Source organism: Xenopus laevis, chromosome 4S (assembly GCF_017654675.1).
Source record: "Xenopus laevis strain J_2021 chromosome 4S, Xenopus_laevis_v10.1, whole genome shotgun sequence".
NCBI classification, from domain to species: Eukaryota; Metazoa; Chordata; class Amphibia; order Anura; family Pipidae; genus Xenopus; species Xenopus laevis.
In genome coordinates this window covers 11,974,767-11,993,611 of record NC_054378.1, presented here as the reverse complement: position 1 = coordinate 11,993,611, position 18,845 = coordinate 11,974,767, and the positions used below count along the sequence as shown (strand labels likewise).

The 18,845-nt window shown below is 43.6% G+C and overlaps 1 protein-coding gene across 3 annotated transcripts; it reads left to right on the top strand.

The window, feature by feature from the left end:
* Positions 1–157: 157 nt before the first annotated feature.
* c1qtnf4.S (C1q and TNF related 4 S homeolog) lies at positions 158–13,847 on the top strand. Of its 3 annotated transcripts, none has more exons than XM_041591362.1 (3): positions 158–174; positions 9,694–9,810; positions 12,403–13,847. In XM_041591362.1, the coding sequence occupies exon 3, from the start codon at positions 12,408–12,410 to the stop codon at positions 13,497–13,499; it is 1,092 nt and encodes a 363-aa protein (XP_041447296.1). In that variant the 5' UTR covers positions 158–174; positions 9,694–9,810; positions 12,403–12,407; the 3' UTR covers positions 13,500–13,847.
* Positions 13,848–18,845: the final 4,998 nt, after the last annotated feature.

Sequence of the window (18,845 nt, the reverse complement as noted above, 5' to 3'; positions counted from 1 at the left end):
TCCACTGACCATCAAGATTCAGGAAGTGTTGTCATTGTAAACCTGAAGTGACATCATCGGAAGTAGGCGTGATCAGAAAAAAGGAGTAAAAATCGCTATTGAGAAGACCTGCGGCCCAACCCGCAAACCCGGAACTTCTACCCACAACCTGCAGGGTATCGCAGGTTTTTGCAGGTAACCCGCGGGTACCCGACCCGCTGCAGGACTCTATCCTCTGGCATGTAAATTATAACAGTAATTCTAATCTCACTTCTCTAGCAGTTAGTTGTGACTGTGCATAACATGTATTTAGTATACTGTAGGTACATTCAGTCCAACCCAAAATGACACAAAAGTTCTGGTGGCAATACTTTATCGATGTATGGCCTTCAGCCATCAACTGGCTTTAAAGGAGTTGTTCAACTTCCAACACTTTTTTCCGTTCAGTTGGTTTCGGAAAGTTCACCAGAAATCGACTTTTTCCAATTTTTCTATTTGTGACAGTTTTTTTGATTTTCAAGTGTAAAGTGTCATTTTTCACCTTCTAAAGCAGCTCTGGGAAGGGGGTCGCTGACCCTGTAAACTGTTCTAAATAGATACATTAGTTGATACATTTGTTATCTTTGTCCCTGCTGAGCAGAATCCCTGAGTTTAATTAAAGGGGAACTCCGGCTTCCAAACCAAAATTAGATAAAGAGCCCAACATAACACAGAAACCCCTAATATACCCATCACAGTTATCTGTTTCTTCAAAAAGTAGGAATACATGACATTTTCTATGCTCAAATCCTGGCAGGGAAGGAGGGGCTAAACACTGATGCTACAAATTGTAACAACTACTCAACAGTAGTGATGTGCCCGACCCTAACCCGCCCGAGCCAGACTTGCATTCTAAGGGGCAGGAGGTGCGCATCTATAAAAAATGAAGTATGAAGCCAGCAGTTCCAGTGTGGGGTCGGTCTGGACCTGCCTGACCCGCGGGACCTGCGCATCACTACTCTACAGCTTACAGACAGCATGCAGGAACTACATAACCCACAATGCATTGCACTGTGATGTTCATTTCCTTATTGAAATCACGTGTGCAGGGAATTGTAGAGTTTGGAGGATGCGGGCTGAGGACAGATGGCTGTTGATACAAAGTAACAGTAGTCAGACGGATCAGCAAAGTAGTCAGACAGATCAGCAGGAGGCTGGGCTTAGGAACTGTCAGAAACCATTAAAAATCATGAAAAGTCTGCATATTTTTTAAATGATTTATATTGAAAAGATGCTTGAAATTATGTTTACTTTTCAAAAAGCTTAAGTTATGTTTTTGTGGAGTTCCCCTTTAAAGGCAGTTGAATTGATACAATAGTAGCTAATACTCCAGAGATGCTGCTGAGAAATGTATCAACTAAATGTTGCAAAATTGTAACGGTTCAGAATCTGCTCCTGGATCACTGAGCTGCCAGACTCAAACACCAGAGACACGAACCTTAAACTTCAAAACTTAGATTTTGGAAAACCGGTAACAAATTAAAAATGGAAAGTAATTGGGGAAAAGACTTTATTTCTGGTAAACTATCTGAAACCAACTGGACTGGAAAAAAAGTGTTGGAAGGTGAACAACCCTTTAACAAGAAATACAAAGACGTATGAAGGCGCAAGGGCATTGTTTTTAACATTTCTGCTTGTGCGGAACGAAAGCTTCCAAACCAGGTGTAGTTTTTCAACAGCCAAAGTGGAGCAGTTTCCCAATCTCTGCCGCAAAAATGGGGTGTTTTTTTAGGAATGCACCGAATCCACTATTTTGGATTCGGCCGAACCCCCGAATGCTTCAAGGAAGATTTGACCGAATACGGAACAGAATCCTAATTTGCTTATGCAATTTAGGGGTGGGAAGGGGAAAACATTTTTTACTTCCTTGTTTTGTAACAAAAAGTCATGCAATTTCCCTCCCAGCCCCTAACTTGCATATGCAAATTACGATTCGGGTTTCGTTCGGCCTGCCAGAAGGATTCCCTAGGAGAGCGATAGGTTGAAGGACAAACTGTGCCCTTTTCCTAGGGAAAATACCTACAGTAGATCCCTAGAGTGTCCACTAGGTGGCGTGTATACTTTATTGCGGAAATCCAGGTTTCATTGCAGTTTGATCCAATGGCAAGATTCTCTTTTGCTGAATCTGAATCTGTGATTTGCATCAGCCGCCTGGGCCCAAATTGTTAATCAGAGGAACAGAGACATTACATACATTAACATTCATTTATGGACATTAAAGGAGAAGGAAAGTCTTCTTCCATTTGGGGGTGCCAAATGTTAGTCACCCCCAAATGGTTGTATTTGCTTACCTGAAACGCCGGGCTGGTGCTCCTATCAGCAGAAAACTGCACCGGCCCAGGGTTCTTCCAGCGAGCACCACGGAGCGATCCTCTTCCGGCTTCTTTCTTCAAATTTCCCAGGGCATGCGCTAGAGTCCTGCGCGGAACCAATTTGTTAAACCCGAACCGGACCCGTGACCTGCAACCCACTTGGACCCGCTACCTGACCCGCAAGTGCCTTATCTGCAACCCGATCCATGACCCACTGACCATGAAGAAACAGGAAGTGTTGTCGTAAACCGGAAGTGACATCGTTAGAAGTTGACGTGATCAGGAAAAAAGGTGTAAAACAGGAAGTGCTGTCATTGTAAACCGGAAGTGACATCATTAGAAGTTGGCGTGATCAGAAAAAAAGGAGTAAAACTCTCGATTGAGAAGACCCGCAAACCCGGAGAACCGCCGACCCGATTCTATACCCCTCAGGTTTTAGCAGGTACCTGACCCGCTGCAGGACTCTAGCATGCGCAGTAGAATGAAATAGCTGACCGCTCTACTACTCATGCACAGTCGCAAGACGAAAGAAGCCGCCGGAAGAGGATCGCTCCGTGGTACTCGCTGGAATAACCCCTGATAGGAGCACCGGCCCGGGGTTTCAGGTAAGTCAATACATTCACTTGGGGTTGCCTAACATTTGGCACCCCCAAGTGGAAGAAGACTTTCCTTCTCTTTTAATAGACCCAGCACAAATAAATAGAAATATTAGTTGAAAAAAGTAAGATCACACTTGGATAGCCTCGGGCAGCCTGTGTATTAATCGATCCCTGCCAGTATCCAGCCCATTGGATAGGAATGAGCAGAACCGAGCAGACATGTTGATATGTAGATATGCAACACCTGCAATAGCAGCCAGCGCCAAAGGCCCAGGAAACAAACAAAGAGACTATATAGTGTGGTATTGTTAAATGCACCGCGTGTGTAGACCCCGCCGACCTATAACGCCACCGTAGTGAATAAAGATTTTACTTCCCTTATATAAACTTTATCTTTCACAACTTGCACATAGGAATTTTATCCTGCAACACAGCTCACCTTCTGGTGTAGGCTGTAGGGTAATATGCAGCAGCACTACTGTAAAATACCTTTTATTATTTAAAGGGGAAGTAAAGTCTAAAATAGAATAAGGCTAGAAATGCTGTATTTTGTATACTAAACATAAACATGAACTTACTGCACCACAAGCCTAATCAAACAAATGATTTATGCTTTCAAAGTTGACCACAGGGGGTCACCATCTTGTAACTTTGTTAAACATCTTTGCAAGACCAAGACTGTGCACATGCTCAGTGTGGTCTGGGCAGCTTAGGGATCGTCCTATATTATCAAAACATATAATAATATATGCCAGAAGCCGATACAGCAAGACTGATTAATAATCAGAATATACAGACTGCACTGGGTCCTGTGTTGTCATGTAATCTAATGTGGATTTTATAGTTTTTGTATTGTTTGATACAAACTTTCTCCAACTCTGCAGAACCAGTGGCTGCAGCAAAATAATCCTGCAAATAGAATCCCAATGTATCTGTTTAGACACCTTTGACAGTCAAGAGCTGGAGGTCATTGTTTGGGCAGTTCTCTCCTCTGAAGGTCATTGGGATTGTGGAACTGTTGGGCCAAGTCCTGTGGCCAAATGGGCAGAACCAGGACTGGCCTCGGGGTTGGTTGCTTTAGACTAGGGATGTGCGGGCCAATAAAAAGTCAACACGCTCCCTTCATGATCCTCACACTACCCTAAGCCAAGCCCATCTTGCTCTGATGTCATGGAAGGGGCGGGGCATGCAGGTGCAAGCTGATGTAAAGCTCTTAATGTAGGCAGAAGTGGGGCATTTTAAGGTCGTCGGTGGGGCGGCATAGGCCCGGACTGGCAATCTGTGGATTCTGGCAAATGCCAGAAAGGCTGCTGTAAGGTCCCATAGACAGTCAATATATAGTGGGCTGGTGGGGGACTAACAGGCACAAGGTAAAGTTCAGCCCAAGCCTGAGTGCAGTCCTCAAAGATGAGCCCAACCCACCAGCGGGTCCCACGGGTTTTGGGCTCACACATCACTACTACACCCAGCCTTGGACACCTGTGTCTCTTGGCCCAGCTCAGGACAGGACAACTCTCTATAAGAGGAGGCTTTCATCCCCAGCATGTGGCCTCAGCTGAATTATTGAGGTACTGACACATTTGAGATCAATAATCACCTATCAGGTGATGGGATACGTCCAGGACAGATATGGGGCAGAACTATAAACACCAGGGGCATTTTTGTTTCCTGCTACTTGTCGGCAGGGCCCAAGTGAGAGGGGGAAATATTTGGAGAGCTCTGCTAAACCTTTTAGTACCGGATCCCATGATTAGAGATAGTGGCCCTGACCAAATAAATGCACTGTGTATCTCTCCATCAAGGATTCAGCCAAACGACCCCTGAACCCTAATTTGCTAAATGCTGGGAATAAGATATTTCTGCTAAACAGGTGTTTGTCCTGCTTGTCAGGCCCCTCAGCAGTCACATGATCTGCTTTCTCTCTAGTTACACCCCTGCCTAGCAATGGACTTGTCTCCTTTTCTGGCTTTTTTCTCCCTCTACCTGTACATTATGTTGCCTGAGCTGTTGGTGACTGTTTCCAGAGCTGCTGTAATGAATGAGCTGGGGCTTTGGGATTCAGGGAAGTGCCCTTTGTTCTCTCTATTACTGTGAGTGAGTGTCGGGTCACAGACCCCCCTGTAAGTGTCTGGCCCCTGGGGGAGGGAACATTTACAGAATATTAGTTACACACAGCCGCCATATGCTCAGCATGATAGACAGCTACTTTATGTCTATATACTGTGTATATATATATATATATATATATATATATATATATATATATATATATATATATATATATATATATATATATATATATATATATATATATGTGCTGTGCACTGAACATGATTCTCTTGAGCATGAAAAAGTATTGGCTGAACTGTTTCTCTCACAATGTGATTTGTATTGAGGGAATTGGTTCTGCTGGGTGTTAGTTCCCTGTCCTGCTGCTTATCTGCCCTGAGTACTTACACTCTATCATCTATGTTTCTATTATCTACATGCAGCCCACCTGCTACTTTATTCATTCTTCCAGCTGCTGGGGACTAGGGTTGTCTGCTCATCCAGGGCTCAGTGACACGCCGCCCAAAATTTGATGCCACCCTAATCCCAGGTCTTTGTGGGCGTCCCATAAATCTATGGGAAGCCCATACCTGTATCTGATTCCACTGCTAATTCTGCACAAGGACTGCGCTGTTTAATTTGCTTACCAGCGTGGCAGTGAAAGGGTTAAACCCCCTCCTTCAGCTGCAGAACAGATAAACGTCTCCTGTTATCACTATGTGCCTGTGGCTCGGAATGCTTACTCACTGGTCCATGGGGCCTCCTGCTCCATAGCAACTGGTTGCCATGTGTGTTGCACGTTTCTATTTTACCCAGTAACGTAACTAAGAAGGGACAGGCCCGGGTGCAGCTGGCCCCCACCCACTTCAGACGCAGTTTTCTGTGTGCCTTCTCATCGGCTTCCTGAGGGCCCCAAGGGGGTGCAGGCTGATTTTACCCCTTAGGCTCCAAGTCATTGGTGTGTCCCTTTTATGGACTGGGGATCAAATTAGATCCCGGGATTTTAAGTAGACAGAGGCCCATACAGCCCCCTGGAGCCCACTAAATAGTGACTGTGGCATTTTACAGCAGCCCCTCTAGCATTTGCCAGAACCCACATTTGCCAGTCCGGCCCTCCTCCTCCCTTCACCATCGAGCAGCTGTAGGTGCAGTCAGATATTGTGACGTCATACAGTAGGTGTTTGGGTGCCCGCGCAGCATGTGAGTGGGCGACAGGAAGACACTGACAGCGCAGCTTGAAAACTGTTAAAATCAAGTCATTAGCAGTAATTCCTGAAATTGAAACATGAGCCGCTAACGAGGCAACCTCGTTATATCCCACCGTGTGGCGCAGCGGGTGAGGACGCTCGTTCCAGGGGAGGCGAGTCTCTCGCTTTTTTTGTGCGGATCTCTCAGGCAGACGGCACATAGAGGGGTTTCTCAACTTCGCTGGCACTGAGGCTCCCGGGGTCGCCACTCAGACGTAATTGGCCAACCGGCAAGTGCCCCAGCAGCTGGGTTGAACAATACCATGGGAGTCTATGAAGAGGCAAATTTGAGTGTTTTAAAATTTGAGTATTAGAAATCACACAGGTGCCAATTTGCCCCATGTGCCGTAGCCATAAGGGCTCTTACTGATGAGCGTTTTTACCTGCGCATTTTTTCCAATGGGGCTGTACTCACACAGGCACGTGTAGGCGCTGGAAAAATGCAGCATGTTGCGTCTCAACCTGCGTTCGGCGCCTACACGCGCCTGTGTGAGTACAGCCCCATTGGAAAAAATGTAATGCGTCTATTCCTGCGCTCCCCTGCGGCTGAACGCAGAAAAACGGAACGCAGGGGAGCGCAGGTAAAAACACTCGTCAGTAAGAGCCCTAAGACAGCGACAGGAGATTGTTGGCCTGAAAGAGGCACCTGTGGTGCAAATCAAGGAGACAGCACCCAAGCCTGAATATTCACTTTTGAATTAACTTTTAGTATGATGTAGAGAGTGATATTCTGAGACAATTTGCAATTGGTTTTTATTTGTGGTTTTTGAGTTATTTGGATTTTTATTCAGCAGCTCTTCAGTTTGCAATTTCAGCCACCTGGTTGCTAGGGTCCATATTACCCTAGCAACCATAAGATTTTTTTTTTTGGAAAAGTCTTAAAACCTTTGAGTTAACTTTCAGTATTATATAGAGAGTGATATTCCGAGACAAATTGCAATGGGTTTTCATTTTTTATTATTAGTGGGGTTTGAGTTATTTAGCTTTTTATTCAGCAGCTCTCCAGTTTGCTATTTCAGCCATCTGGTTGCTAGGATCCAAATGACCCTAGCAACCATGCCTTGATTTGAATTGGGGACTAGAATATGAATAGGAGAGGCCTGAATAGAAAGAGGAGTAATAAAAAGTAGCAATAACAATACATTTGTAAACTAAGGGCCCTTACACATGGGCAGTTTTTCCTGCGCTCCCCTGTGTTGCGCTTTCTTCCGTTCAGCTGCAGGAGAACGCAGGAGTTGGCGCAGTCAATTACTGTGACGGTGGCTGTACTCACACAGTCGCATGTATGCGCGAACGCAGGGGAAATGCAACATACTGTGTCCCACCTGCGTTTGCCGCTTACATGCATCTGTGTGAGTACAGCCCCCTTCACAGTGATTGACTGCGTCTACTCCTGCGCTCCCCTGCGGCTGAACGCAAGAAAGCGAAACGCAGGGGAGCGCAGGTAAAACCGCCCGTGTGTAAGGGCCCTTACAGAGCATTTGTTTTAGTTGGGGTCAGTGACCCCTCATTTGAAAGCTGGAAAGAGTCATAAGAAGAATCAAATCATTTAGAAATTATATTAAAAAAAAATAAGACCAATTGAAAAGTTGCTTAGGAGTGGTCATTCTATAACATAATAAAAGTTAACTTAAAGCTCTTTAACCCTGAAACCCAGAAATCGGTGCCACGGGGCAATGCCACAGTGCTCCACTGAAACAATCTTTACTGTTTGCCTGAGTTGCCTCTTTAATAATGAGCTAATTACCTTAACGAATCCAGCTCAATCCCTGCTGATGTCACTCTGCCCATGTGACCAAAGGAAATGTCAGTCGCTGGGTCTCCCACTGCACAAAATCAAAGGGATTCAGTGTTGAGCAGAGGGTATCGTGGGGCGAGCAGCTTGTGTTCTGATCTGTGCCCGGGTATCTGCTTCTGCTTAACATAGTGGGACATATACATATATATAGAGCCAATTATACTTATCCCTAAATAAAGGGGTGGTTCGCCTTTAAATAAACTTTTAACATGGGGCAGAGATGAATATTCTAAGACAGTTTGCAATTGGTTCTCATTTTTTATTATTTGTGTTTTTTGAGTTATTTAGCTTTTTATTCAACAGCTCTCCAGTTTGCAATTCCAGCCATCTGGTTGCTAAGATCCAAATTACCCTAGCAACCATGCACTGATTTAAATAAGAGACAGGAATATGATTAGGAGAGGGACTGAGTAGCAAGATAAGTAATAAAAAGTATCAATAAATTTGTAGCCTTACAGAACATTAGATGGGGTCAGTGACCCCCTCCATGTAATATATGGAAAGTCAGAAGAAAAAAAAAAACAAAATAGTTAAAAAACTATAAGTAAGAAAATGAAGGCTGTAATCGAAAAGTTCCTTAGAAATAGCCATTCCATAACATACTCACAGTATGTTGGCAGAAAATTAAGTTAGTGAACAGAGGAAAGTCTTAGAATTCAGCAGGAAAAAAGGCCAGTATCTCTTGGTTAAAGGGGTTGTAAACCATCCCAATGTACTAGCTCTCTAGAATATGTCAGGCATAATTATAGATGCAGAATAATTATCCAGTCAGTAACATCCCTAATTATTTTGCACCATAATTAAACCCCGGAAGGGTATAGGAGTCCTGTGCGGGAACAATTTGTATTATTATTATTATGCCTCCAGCTACTGGAACACAGAGCACGTTCAAGTTAACTTTCAGCATGTTATAGAATGGCCAATTCTAATAAACTTTTCAATTGGTCTTCATTTTTTTAATATAGTTTTTTTCTAATTTTCTTCTGACTCTTTCCAGCTTTCAAACGGGGGTCACTGACCCCAACTAAAAAAACAAAATGCTCTGTAAGGCTACACATTTACTATTATTCTTGCTACTTTCTAGTACTCCTCTTTCTATTCAGGCCTCGCTCCTATTCATATTCCAGTCTATTCAAATCGATGCATGGTTGCTAGGGGAATTTGGACCCTGGCAACCAGATGTCTGACATGGCAAACTGGAGAACTGCTGAATAAAAAGCTAAACAACTCATACATAGTACAACATGGAAACCAATTGCAAATTGTCACAGAATATAAATCTCGACGTCCTACTTTATTTAAAGGTGAACAACCCTTTTAAGTGAGCTGCTCATCCTGCGGGTGGTAATAGTTGTGTGTGGCTGTGTTGCCTTGATGGGGCTGGACTGTAGCTTAAAGCATAGTTTAACCTCTGATAATAGGCTGGAGTCCAGGCAGCAACATCTGGGCTAGGAAAGGGTTATTTCCCCTTTAAACATCTATATAACTGTAAATACTATGCAAATAATACTGTATGCATGGCCTGCTTGTTGCCATGGATACAACCCTCCCTCTGTGCTCTTTCTATTTCTCCCCCTCCCACCCCAGCCCTGGGATTTAAGTGACAAATGATGCCTTTGATCGCTTAATGTGGAGTAGATGCCTTGACGCTGTAAATGATTTAATTTTAGGAGAGAGCTCGTCTCATGCGGCTGCTGCTCTGCGGTGCTGCCTGTCAGTCACATTAAATACAGAGAAGGAGGAGAATAAAGAGGACGAGGCTGTCGGCGGAACAGGTATTGCAGAAGGTAAGGGAGAATGAAAATGTAGGGATAAATGTGGGAATGGGAAAGGTTGTGGTTTGATCCTGGTGCCATCATTGTGCTGCCTGTATTTACTCCCAAGATATATAGGTGGAGTATAATGCAAGTGCCACCTGGATGGCAGTTGGATGAGCCATGCCCTTGCATTATACTCCTTCCTTTCTATCCTATTTCTCTAGGAGAAGCTTACATTCCAGTTCATTACGTGTGACAACATGCACATTATAGACAATTCCACCCTACGACGAGGTGTAACACTAACATCCGACGGGTGTCCGCCCAATTCAATTCTGGACAAGTGAACACGTTTGTCATGGGGTTCATTAGCCATTCGGCTGCCCGATTGTTGCCGTGTCTTGCGGCCACTTAAAATGATTGATTTGGCTTATCAGCTACTGATGGAATCTTAAAAAAAATGTTGATTGGCCTAAACGGGATAAAATGACAGTTTCATTAGGTGGGTGCATCTGGTTACTGCAAATGCATAGCTGACTGATATAAATGCAATTTGGCCACCTGTGTGTATTTCTCAGCGTCAGACTGTGGTGTCTGGGGCCCAACAGGGAACTGCCACCTTAAAGGGATCCTGTCATCGGAAAACATGTTTTTTTCAAAACGCATCAGTTAATAGTGCTACTCCAACAGAATTCTGCACTGAAATCCATTTCTCAAAAGAGCAAACAGATTTATTTATATTCAATTTTGAAATCTGACATGGGGCTAAACATATTGTCAATTTCCCAGTTGCCCCCAGTCATGTGACTTGTGCCTGCACTTTAGGAGAGAAATGCTTTCTGGCAGGCTGCTGTTTTTCCTTCTCAATGTAACTGAATGTGTCTCAGTGGGACATGGGTTTTTACTATTGAGTGTTGTTCTTAGATCTACCAGGCAGCTGTTATCTTGTGTTAGGGAGCTGCTATCTGGTTATCTTCCCTTTGTTCTGTTGTTTGGCTGCTGGGGGGGGGGAGGGAGGGGGTGATATCACTCCAACTTGCAGTACAGCAGTAAAGAGTGATTGAAGTTCATCAGAGCACAAGTCACATGACTTGGGGCAGCTGGGAAATTGACAATATGTCTAGCCCCATGTCAGATTTCAAAATTGAATATAAAAAAATCTGTTTGCTCTTTTGAGAAATGGATTTCAGTGCAGAATTCTGCTGGAGCAGCACTATTAACGGATTTATTTTGAAAAAATTTTTTTTCCCATGACAGTATCCCTTTAAGGGTAGGACTACATGGATGTTTTCGGTGCGATCTGACACGCTGCGACAGAAATAAGGTAAGAGATAGAAATGTCGGATGAAGTGGCAGCGTTGATCCGATGCGACACGACTGTCGTATGCAGACCCTGCATCGCAGGCGTTTTTTCGCAGTGCGTCGGTTCACGCCGAAAACGTCCATCCTATCCTACCCTTAAGGGCACCTGTTGGGTAAAAATGTTATCCCCAACCAAAGGTGAGGGCTAATAGAGCCCCCATTCTGGTTGAGGATAACCGTAGTTTAAATTTATTTAATTTATGGAATTTAATTTATGTACCTCCAAATTCCTTCATTCCTTCCTTATTTTATATTGTAATGAAAAATTTAAATAAAAACATTCTTTAAAAAAAAAAAAGCCCCCTGCCAGCGCTAGGCTACCCGCACCAGGAGGGAGATCCCAGTGCGAGCAGCCATGTCTGGTCACTCTCATGCGCATAAAGAAAAGCCGCCCGAATTGCTCATTATGCGTCTGTGCATGACGTCACATACGCATTATGCGCATGCGAGTAACACAACATGGCTGCTTACACCGGGATCTCCCTCACGGTGCGGGTAGCGTAGCGTTGGCATTTTTAAAAAAAAAAAAATTACTGTTATGCTCAAATGGAATGAGGGCTCTATTGGCCCGCACCTTTGGTTGGGGGATAACATTTTTACCCAACAGATGCCCTTTAAGAACTCACCAGCCACCAGCAGACCCTGCGGCTGCAGGGGGCGCAGGAGATATAGGGGCCCCATGGGGCCCAAATAATAAGCAATTTCAACAAACTGGATCTGTTTGGGGCCCTAAAATTCATTTGCTGCGGGGCCCAATTACATCCGGTTACGCCACTACCCAAGTCACAGCGTGCTCCTCCTCCTCAACAAAGACCGGAGCCCACCAGGTTTTCTCGCAGTGCCCCACTGGCCCAGTCAAACACTGTTATTGCTTGTTGGACATGTCAGAGAACTGCTAATACTCAATCCAGCCCTCAGATCCCTCCACATGACGGTCACCTAACCATAAGAGAGCCTTTGCAAATCTGCCACTGACAGTTTCCTTTAACTGCCTGGTTAATCGGACCCTAGCAAGTGCAATAAAAATGGAAGACCAGTTGCAAATTGTCTCAAAATGTTATGGTCTACATCACACTAAAAATGAATTTAAGGGTAAAGTATCCCCTTTAAAAATGTCTTTCCCAGAATGCTTGCTGTTTTGCATTCAGAAGGAGGATCATGGACACTGTACTCTCCTAATTGTAGAAGTGATGGTGTTGTTGGGTTTTATCATTTAGTGTTGTGTCGTCATGGTGCTTTCTTGTCTCTTCTCTCTTATAGCCAGAATGTTTTCTCCAAACCTTGCGACTTTCCTCGGGTTATTGACCCAATTGGTCTTGAATTGCCCTACTGCTCTTGGAACAGACTTCCGATCTGCTTTCTCGGTTGCCCGCACCAGCAGCATGGAAGGGGGCCCAGAAATGGTCATCACTTTTGACAAGGTCTACGTGAACATCGGTGGAGATTTCGACCCCAAGACTGGTACGTTCAGGTGCAGGATTCCAGGGGCATATTACTTCTCCTTCACCGTTGGGAAGTTCCCCAAGAAGAACCTTTCGGTCATGCTGATGAAGAATAAGAACGAGGTCCAGGTTATTGTTTATGATGAGGATCATCACAAAGAGAGGAAAGTAGCAAGTCAGAGCGCCATGCTGCAACTGGACTATGGGGATACTGTTTGGCTTCGTCTTCATGGAGACCCCAAATATGCTATCTACAGCAACATTGGGCCCTACACAACTTTTAATGGATATTTGATTTATCCAGACGTGTCCTCCACCTACCAAAGTACCAACGACCTTTACACGATGCAGAACAATGGCGGAGTCCAGTTTTTGCGAGGGCCGGTTTTAGAGGCCAACAAAGGCAGTCACACGTCTGCTGACCACCCCTCTATAAACCCAGATCCTAGGTCTGCATTCTCCGTTGCCCGCACTGAAAGCATTGTAGGAACCGAAGACGGAAAAACCCAACATCAAGCCATCACCTTTGACACTGAATTTGTAAATATCGGGAAAGATTTCAAATTGTCCTCAGGGGAATTTCATTGCAGGGTGGCGGGAGCCTATTACTTTGCTTTCACCATAGGAAAAATGCCCTACAAGACTATGTCCGTCAAGCTGATGAAGAACCAGAATGAAGTGCAGGCCATGATTTACGATGACAGCGATTCCAAGAAGCGAGAGATGCAGAGCCAGAGCATGATGCTCTCGCTCCATTATGGAGACACCATCTGGCTCTACAGCCACAGTCATGAAGGGTATGGGGCCTACAGCAATCATGGGAAATATATCACTTTCACTGGGTTTCTTGTGTACCCGGAAATGACTCCCAAACAACATGCGCCCGCCACCAATCAGAAATTAGAAGAGATCTGAGCAGGACAAAAACTGGTTTCTAGTCTCCAGTGTAGGAGATGTAGGCTAGTCCTTGTCTGTTGAGCATGTTGTACATAATCTTTGTCTCTGTCTTGAACTCTGCATGCCGGTTGTACTGGGTGGGAGAGAACCAGTCGCCCAGTGATGAGACAATTAAGTGTGGAATGATTTTTTCAGAGTTACATTAATGTGGGTTAGACAGTTGGGGTGGGATTACTAACACCATGTAAAGGCTAAGCAATACTGGATGGTGGGTGGGTGGTTGATGGGAATATGGCAGATTTTATATGAAAAATGTGGCATCTCCTTTTAATCAGCAATAAACAGGAGGTCAATGCAAGAACTAAACAAAGATCTTACCCCTTCTCGTTTTTAGAACGATAGTTATTTAGATATTTGGTGCTTTGGCATAGAATGAAACCATTTATACCCCTCCTCTGTAGGGAACCAAAGTGGAAGTCAAGCGTCTAGCAATGGTAGTCTTCAACAGTGCTTTGCCTTTGTTTATGAGGAATGGAGGAATAGAACCCATGATGATACAGATGATGGAAGGTGACCTCTGACATACTCATATTTTTGCAATGTGGATAAAGTATAAAATAGAATAAGGCTAGAAATGCTGTATTTTGTATACTAAACATAAACATGAACGTACTGCACCGCAAGCCTAATAAAACAAATAATTTATGCTTTCAAAGTTGGCCACAGGGGGTCACCATCTTGTAACTTTGTTATACATCTTTGCAAGACCAAGACTGTGCACATGCTCAGTGTGGTCTGGGCTGCTTAGGGATCGTCATAAATGATCAAAACAGCACAAGTCAAATAATATCTGCCAGAAGCCGATACATTAAGACTAATAATAATCAGAATATACAGACTGCACTGGGCCCTGTCTTGTCACGTAATGTGGATTTTATAGTTTTTGTATCGTTTAATACAAACTTTCTCCAACTCTACAGAACCAGTGGCTGCAGCAAAACAATCCTCCAAATAGAATCCCAGTTTATCTGTTTAAATCTGGCTCCATGATCTTTGTCCCTGCAGCTGGAGTTGGAAACAGTAAAGGGGATGTAAAGGCAAAAATAAAATCAAATACAAATCTCTACACAGTCACCGACTGCTCTACAGGGAAACAAACAAAGCTGCTTGAGTTCTGCATGGCTGGGAAGTAAGGCGGGGGCTCCCCCTGCTGTTCATAAGTATGATTGTTTCCCTGCAGAGCAGTTAGGGACCGTCTGACAATTCCTATCCACAGCAGTAAATGAAGGGAGAATTTCACTGCATACAGTCAGGTTGCTAAAAAAATGGTACACATTTTTTAATGAAAGTATATTGGAGATTAAGGAAAGTAAAAATGGGATTTTATTTTTTGCCTTAAAGTGCCCTTTAAGCCAGTGATTCATGTGACATCACAAATCGCCCATTACAACTGATGACATCACTGAGCATCAAATGCATTAGCAAAAACTGCATCAACCCACCTGAAACGCTCACCCATTTTTTCTGTTGGAATGAATGATTGGGGTGTATGTGCCGTGTGTTCCAGATGCATCAATCCATTCTGTATACAGAACTGAAAGTGTTAGCTGCAGCTGTGCTCCAGGCTAATGGGCCCATCTTCAAAAATTAGAAGAAAGTGCAAAAAAAGCCGATCTTGGGAAATAGCAGGATATAATGAATGCAGTAGTAAAAGAATTAAAGGAGAACTAAAGTTTAACTAGGCTAGAAATGTTGTACATTATATTTTGTGCTTCTGTACCAGCCCAAGGCAACCACAGCCCTTTACCGTAGCATCTGTCTCCAAAGATGCCCCAGTAGCTCCCCATCTTCTTTTCTGCTGATTCACTGCACATGCTCTGTGCTGCTGTCACTTACTGAGCTTAGGGACCCACTCACAATATACAGTACACATAGAATAGAAATGTCACAATATAAGGCTGATTAGTAATTAATACAGATAATTACTACATGGCAGCACAGAAACCAGTGCAATTAGCATCAGAATTTAATAATCAGCAAACCTGTAGCATCAGCTTATATTACAGACCAACCTCATTTTCTGCTGGATAATTAGTGACGAGCCCTAAGCTCAGCTTCTCAACAGCCAATCAGAGCCCACTGAGCATGTGAGTGTCACAGACACTTTCCAAGATGGTGACCCCCTGTGACAAGTTTGAAGTCCTGGATCATTGCTGCTATTGACAAGCTGAAACTTTAGGCTGGTGCATATAAAATATGGCATTTCTAGCCATAATCATTTTTAGGGTTTAGTTCTCCTTTAAGAAAATACAGTTCTGGGCCTGTGGTGCATGTATACAAACCAATAGCAAAGGATGTATCTTCAAAAAGAATAAACCAAATTGAATTACAAGTTCATATACATTTATTAGGTAAGGCCTCACCTGTATTGTCCTAATAAATGTATTTGGACTTTTAACCATATGTCCCATATGCAAAGACGCAGGTTATTTAGCACTTTCCATAAACAGGCAGTAAGTGCAGAACTAGACAGGGCCTCCCCCAGTTCTCCTGGCTTGTCCAGTTTGAATGAATCCTGGTGCCGTCTCTGATCTGTATACACCAGGCCCGGACTGGCAATTGCCAGAGGGGCTGCTGTATGGTTCCATAGAAAGTTGCCATTTAGTGGGCTGGTAGGCAGCTCTTTGGGTCTCTGTGTACTTGGAATGGCAGGGCCTATTTTGACTCCCAGTCCAGGCCTGGTATACACCAGTGATTCCCAACCAGTGGCTCGCGAGCAACATGTTACTTACCAATCCCCTGGATGTTGCTCCCAGTGATCTCAAAGCAGGTGCTTATTTTTGAATTCCAGGCTTAGAGGCACGTTTTAGTTGCACAAAATCGAGAATCCAAAATCCAGAGTCTCCTGTAGGCTGCCAGTCCACATAGGGGCTACCAAATGGGCAATCACATTTTGCACCCCAGGAAAAAATTTTCATGCTGTTGTTGCTCCCCCACTCGTTTTACATTTGAATGTGGCTCATGGGTAAAAAAGGTTGGGGACCGCTGGTATACTCGCTGGCAGCTCTGCATGCAGAAAGAGATGCAAATCTTTATATCTATTCTCAGAGCACAAATTGAGCATTAGGGGCAAATTCTAGCACCTCGAATAAGCACGAGTGTCCAAAATCCACAGCTTCAGAGCATAATATCATCATTTAGGGTAACGGCAAGGCTCTATTGTACAGCAATAACTCAGGACAGAAACCCACAAAGCTGGAAATGATGGGTGTAAGTGAAATGTGCGTAAGAACAGACCTGGAGACACAGGCAAGGTTCCTTTAAGAGGGCATTTTTCAAGGTGGCCATAGACATTACAATTACGATCTTTCATGTAAAAGATATTTCCAAGAAAGATCATTTTTTTCAATACACACGTGTAGAGCTGAATGGTCAGATATACGGGTAGAAACAATAGAATTCTACCTGTCTCTGGTGATTCAGCACTAACAATGGCCGATGTTTGGGTGCGATCAAAATTTTCCAGCCCGATCGACGAGCCAACCGATATCCAAGTCTTCTGCCGATATCGGTCGGCTCGTTTCCCACCATACACACACCGAATAACGTCCGAAAATTTGTTTCTTCAATATTATCTGTTCGTCTATGGCCAGCTTCACCCCCGTCATCTACAGATCTTCCGCTGAGGAGTAAAGCCACGGCTTTGGCTAATGATTTTCTGTGAATGGCTTGGGAAATGATATGTAACTGTCACATATCTGACCTCACAGCTGTGTGCAGCAAGTGTCACATCTCTGGATGTATCCACGGGTCACACTGCAGCAGACAACACTAAGTGCTGTCTTGTTTCTTTTGTTTTCCTTTATGTATAAAGCAATGTGCTTACAAAGAGATTACTATTGCCCTAATCCAATGGCAAGGACAGGCTTTGGCCAGGGCAATAAAAGAAAGCTATTCGTATGATGTAATGTTACCTAGAAGAGTGGTCTAATGGAGCTGTGGTATATCTCGAACCACCTTATGGACAGCTAAGTATATATCCTAAGCACCTGGTTTCTTCTTCTTCCTGGATGATTCCTTTGAATTTTATTTAGACCAATGGCCCTGGAAAGCAATACTGCTTTAAAGGGATACGGTCATGGGAAAACATGTTTTTTTCTCCAAATGCATCAGTTAATAGTGCTACTCCAGCAGAATTCTGCACTGAAATCCATTTTTCAAAAAAGCAAACAGATTTTGTTGTATTCAATTTTGAAATGAGGCTAGACATATTGTCAGTTTCCCAGCTGCCCCAAGTCATGTGACTTGTGCTCTGATAAACTTCAGTCACTCTTTGCTGTACTGCAAGTTGGAGTGATATCACCCCCTCTCCCCCAGCAGCCAAACAACAGAACAATGGGAAGGTAACCAGATAGCAGCTCCCTAACACAAGATAACAGCTCCCTGGAGAACAACACTCAATAGTAAAAGCCAAGTCCCACTGAGACTGATTCAGTTACATTAAGTAGTTGAAATAACAGCCTGCCAGAGAGTAGTTCCATCCTAAAGTGCAGGCACGAGTCACATGACTGGGGCAGCTGGGAAACTGACAATATGTCTAGCCCCATGTCAGATTTCAAAATTGAATAATTTAAATAAAAAAAATGTGTTTGCTCTTTTGAGAAATGGATTTCAGTGCAGAATTCTGCTGGAGCAGCACTATTAACTGATGTGTTTTCCCATGACAGTATGCCTTTAAGCACACAACCCTACAGCTCCCAGCCTGTCTAAACCATAGAAAAACTGTCAGTTTAGGTTGTGATTTGCAGTCCAGCAAATTTTGGTTAAGCAAACAATGGTTCCATCCCACATAAAAAGCCTTTTTTTTAGGGAAATGGAGACACAGCCATGTTTGCCTACAAGAGTTCTTTTCAAGGGGTGCTTCACCTTTATGTCAACTTTTAGTATCTTATAGAATGGCCACATCTAAGCAATTGGTCTTCATCATTATTTTTTTTTTATTGTTTTTTTTATTTTTGCATTATTGTCCTTCTTCTGACTCTTTCCAGCTTTCAAATGGTGGGTCATTGACCCCATCTAAAAAGCAAATGCTCTGTAAGGCTACACATTCATTGTTATTGCTACTTTTTATTAATCACCTTTCTATTCATCCCCTGTCCTATTCATATTCCAGTCTCTTATTCAAATCAATGCATGGTTGCTAGGGTAATTTGGACCCTAGCAACCAGATGGCTGAAATTGCAAACTGGAGAGCTGCTGAATTAAAAGCTAAATAGCTCAAAAAACACAAGTAATAAAAAATGAAAACCAATTGCAATTTGTCTCAGAATATCACTCTTAATAAGAGGGGAATATGCCCTTATA

What these genes read in the sequence shown, in the direction of transcription:
- c1qtnf4.S (XM_041591362.1), top strand. Translation starts at nt 12,408, where the DNA reads ATGTTTTCTCCAAACCTTGCGACTTTCCTCGGGTTATTGACCCAATTG.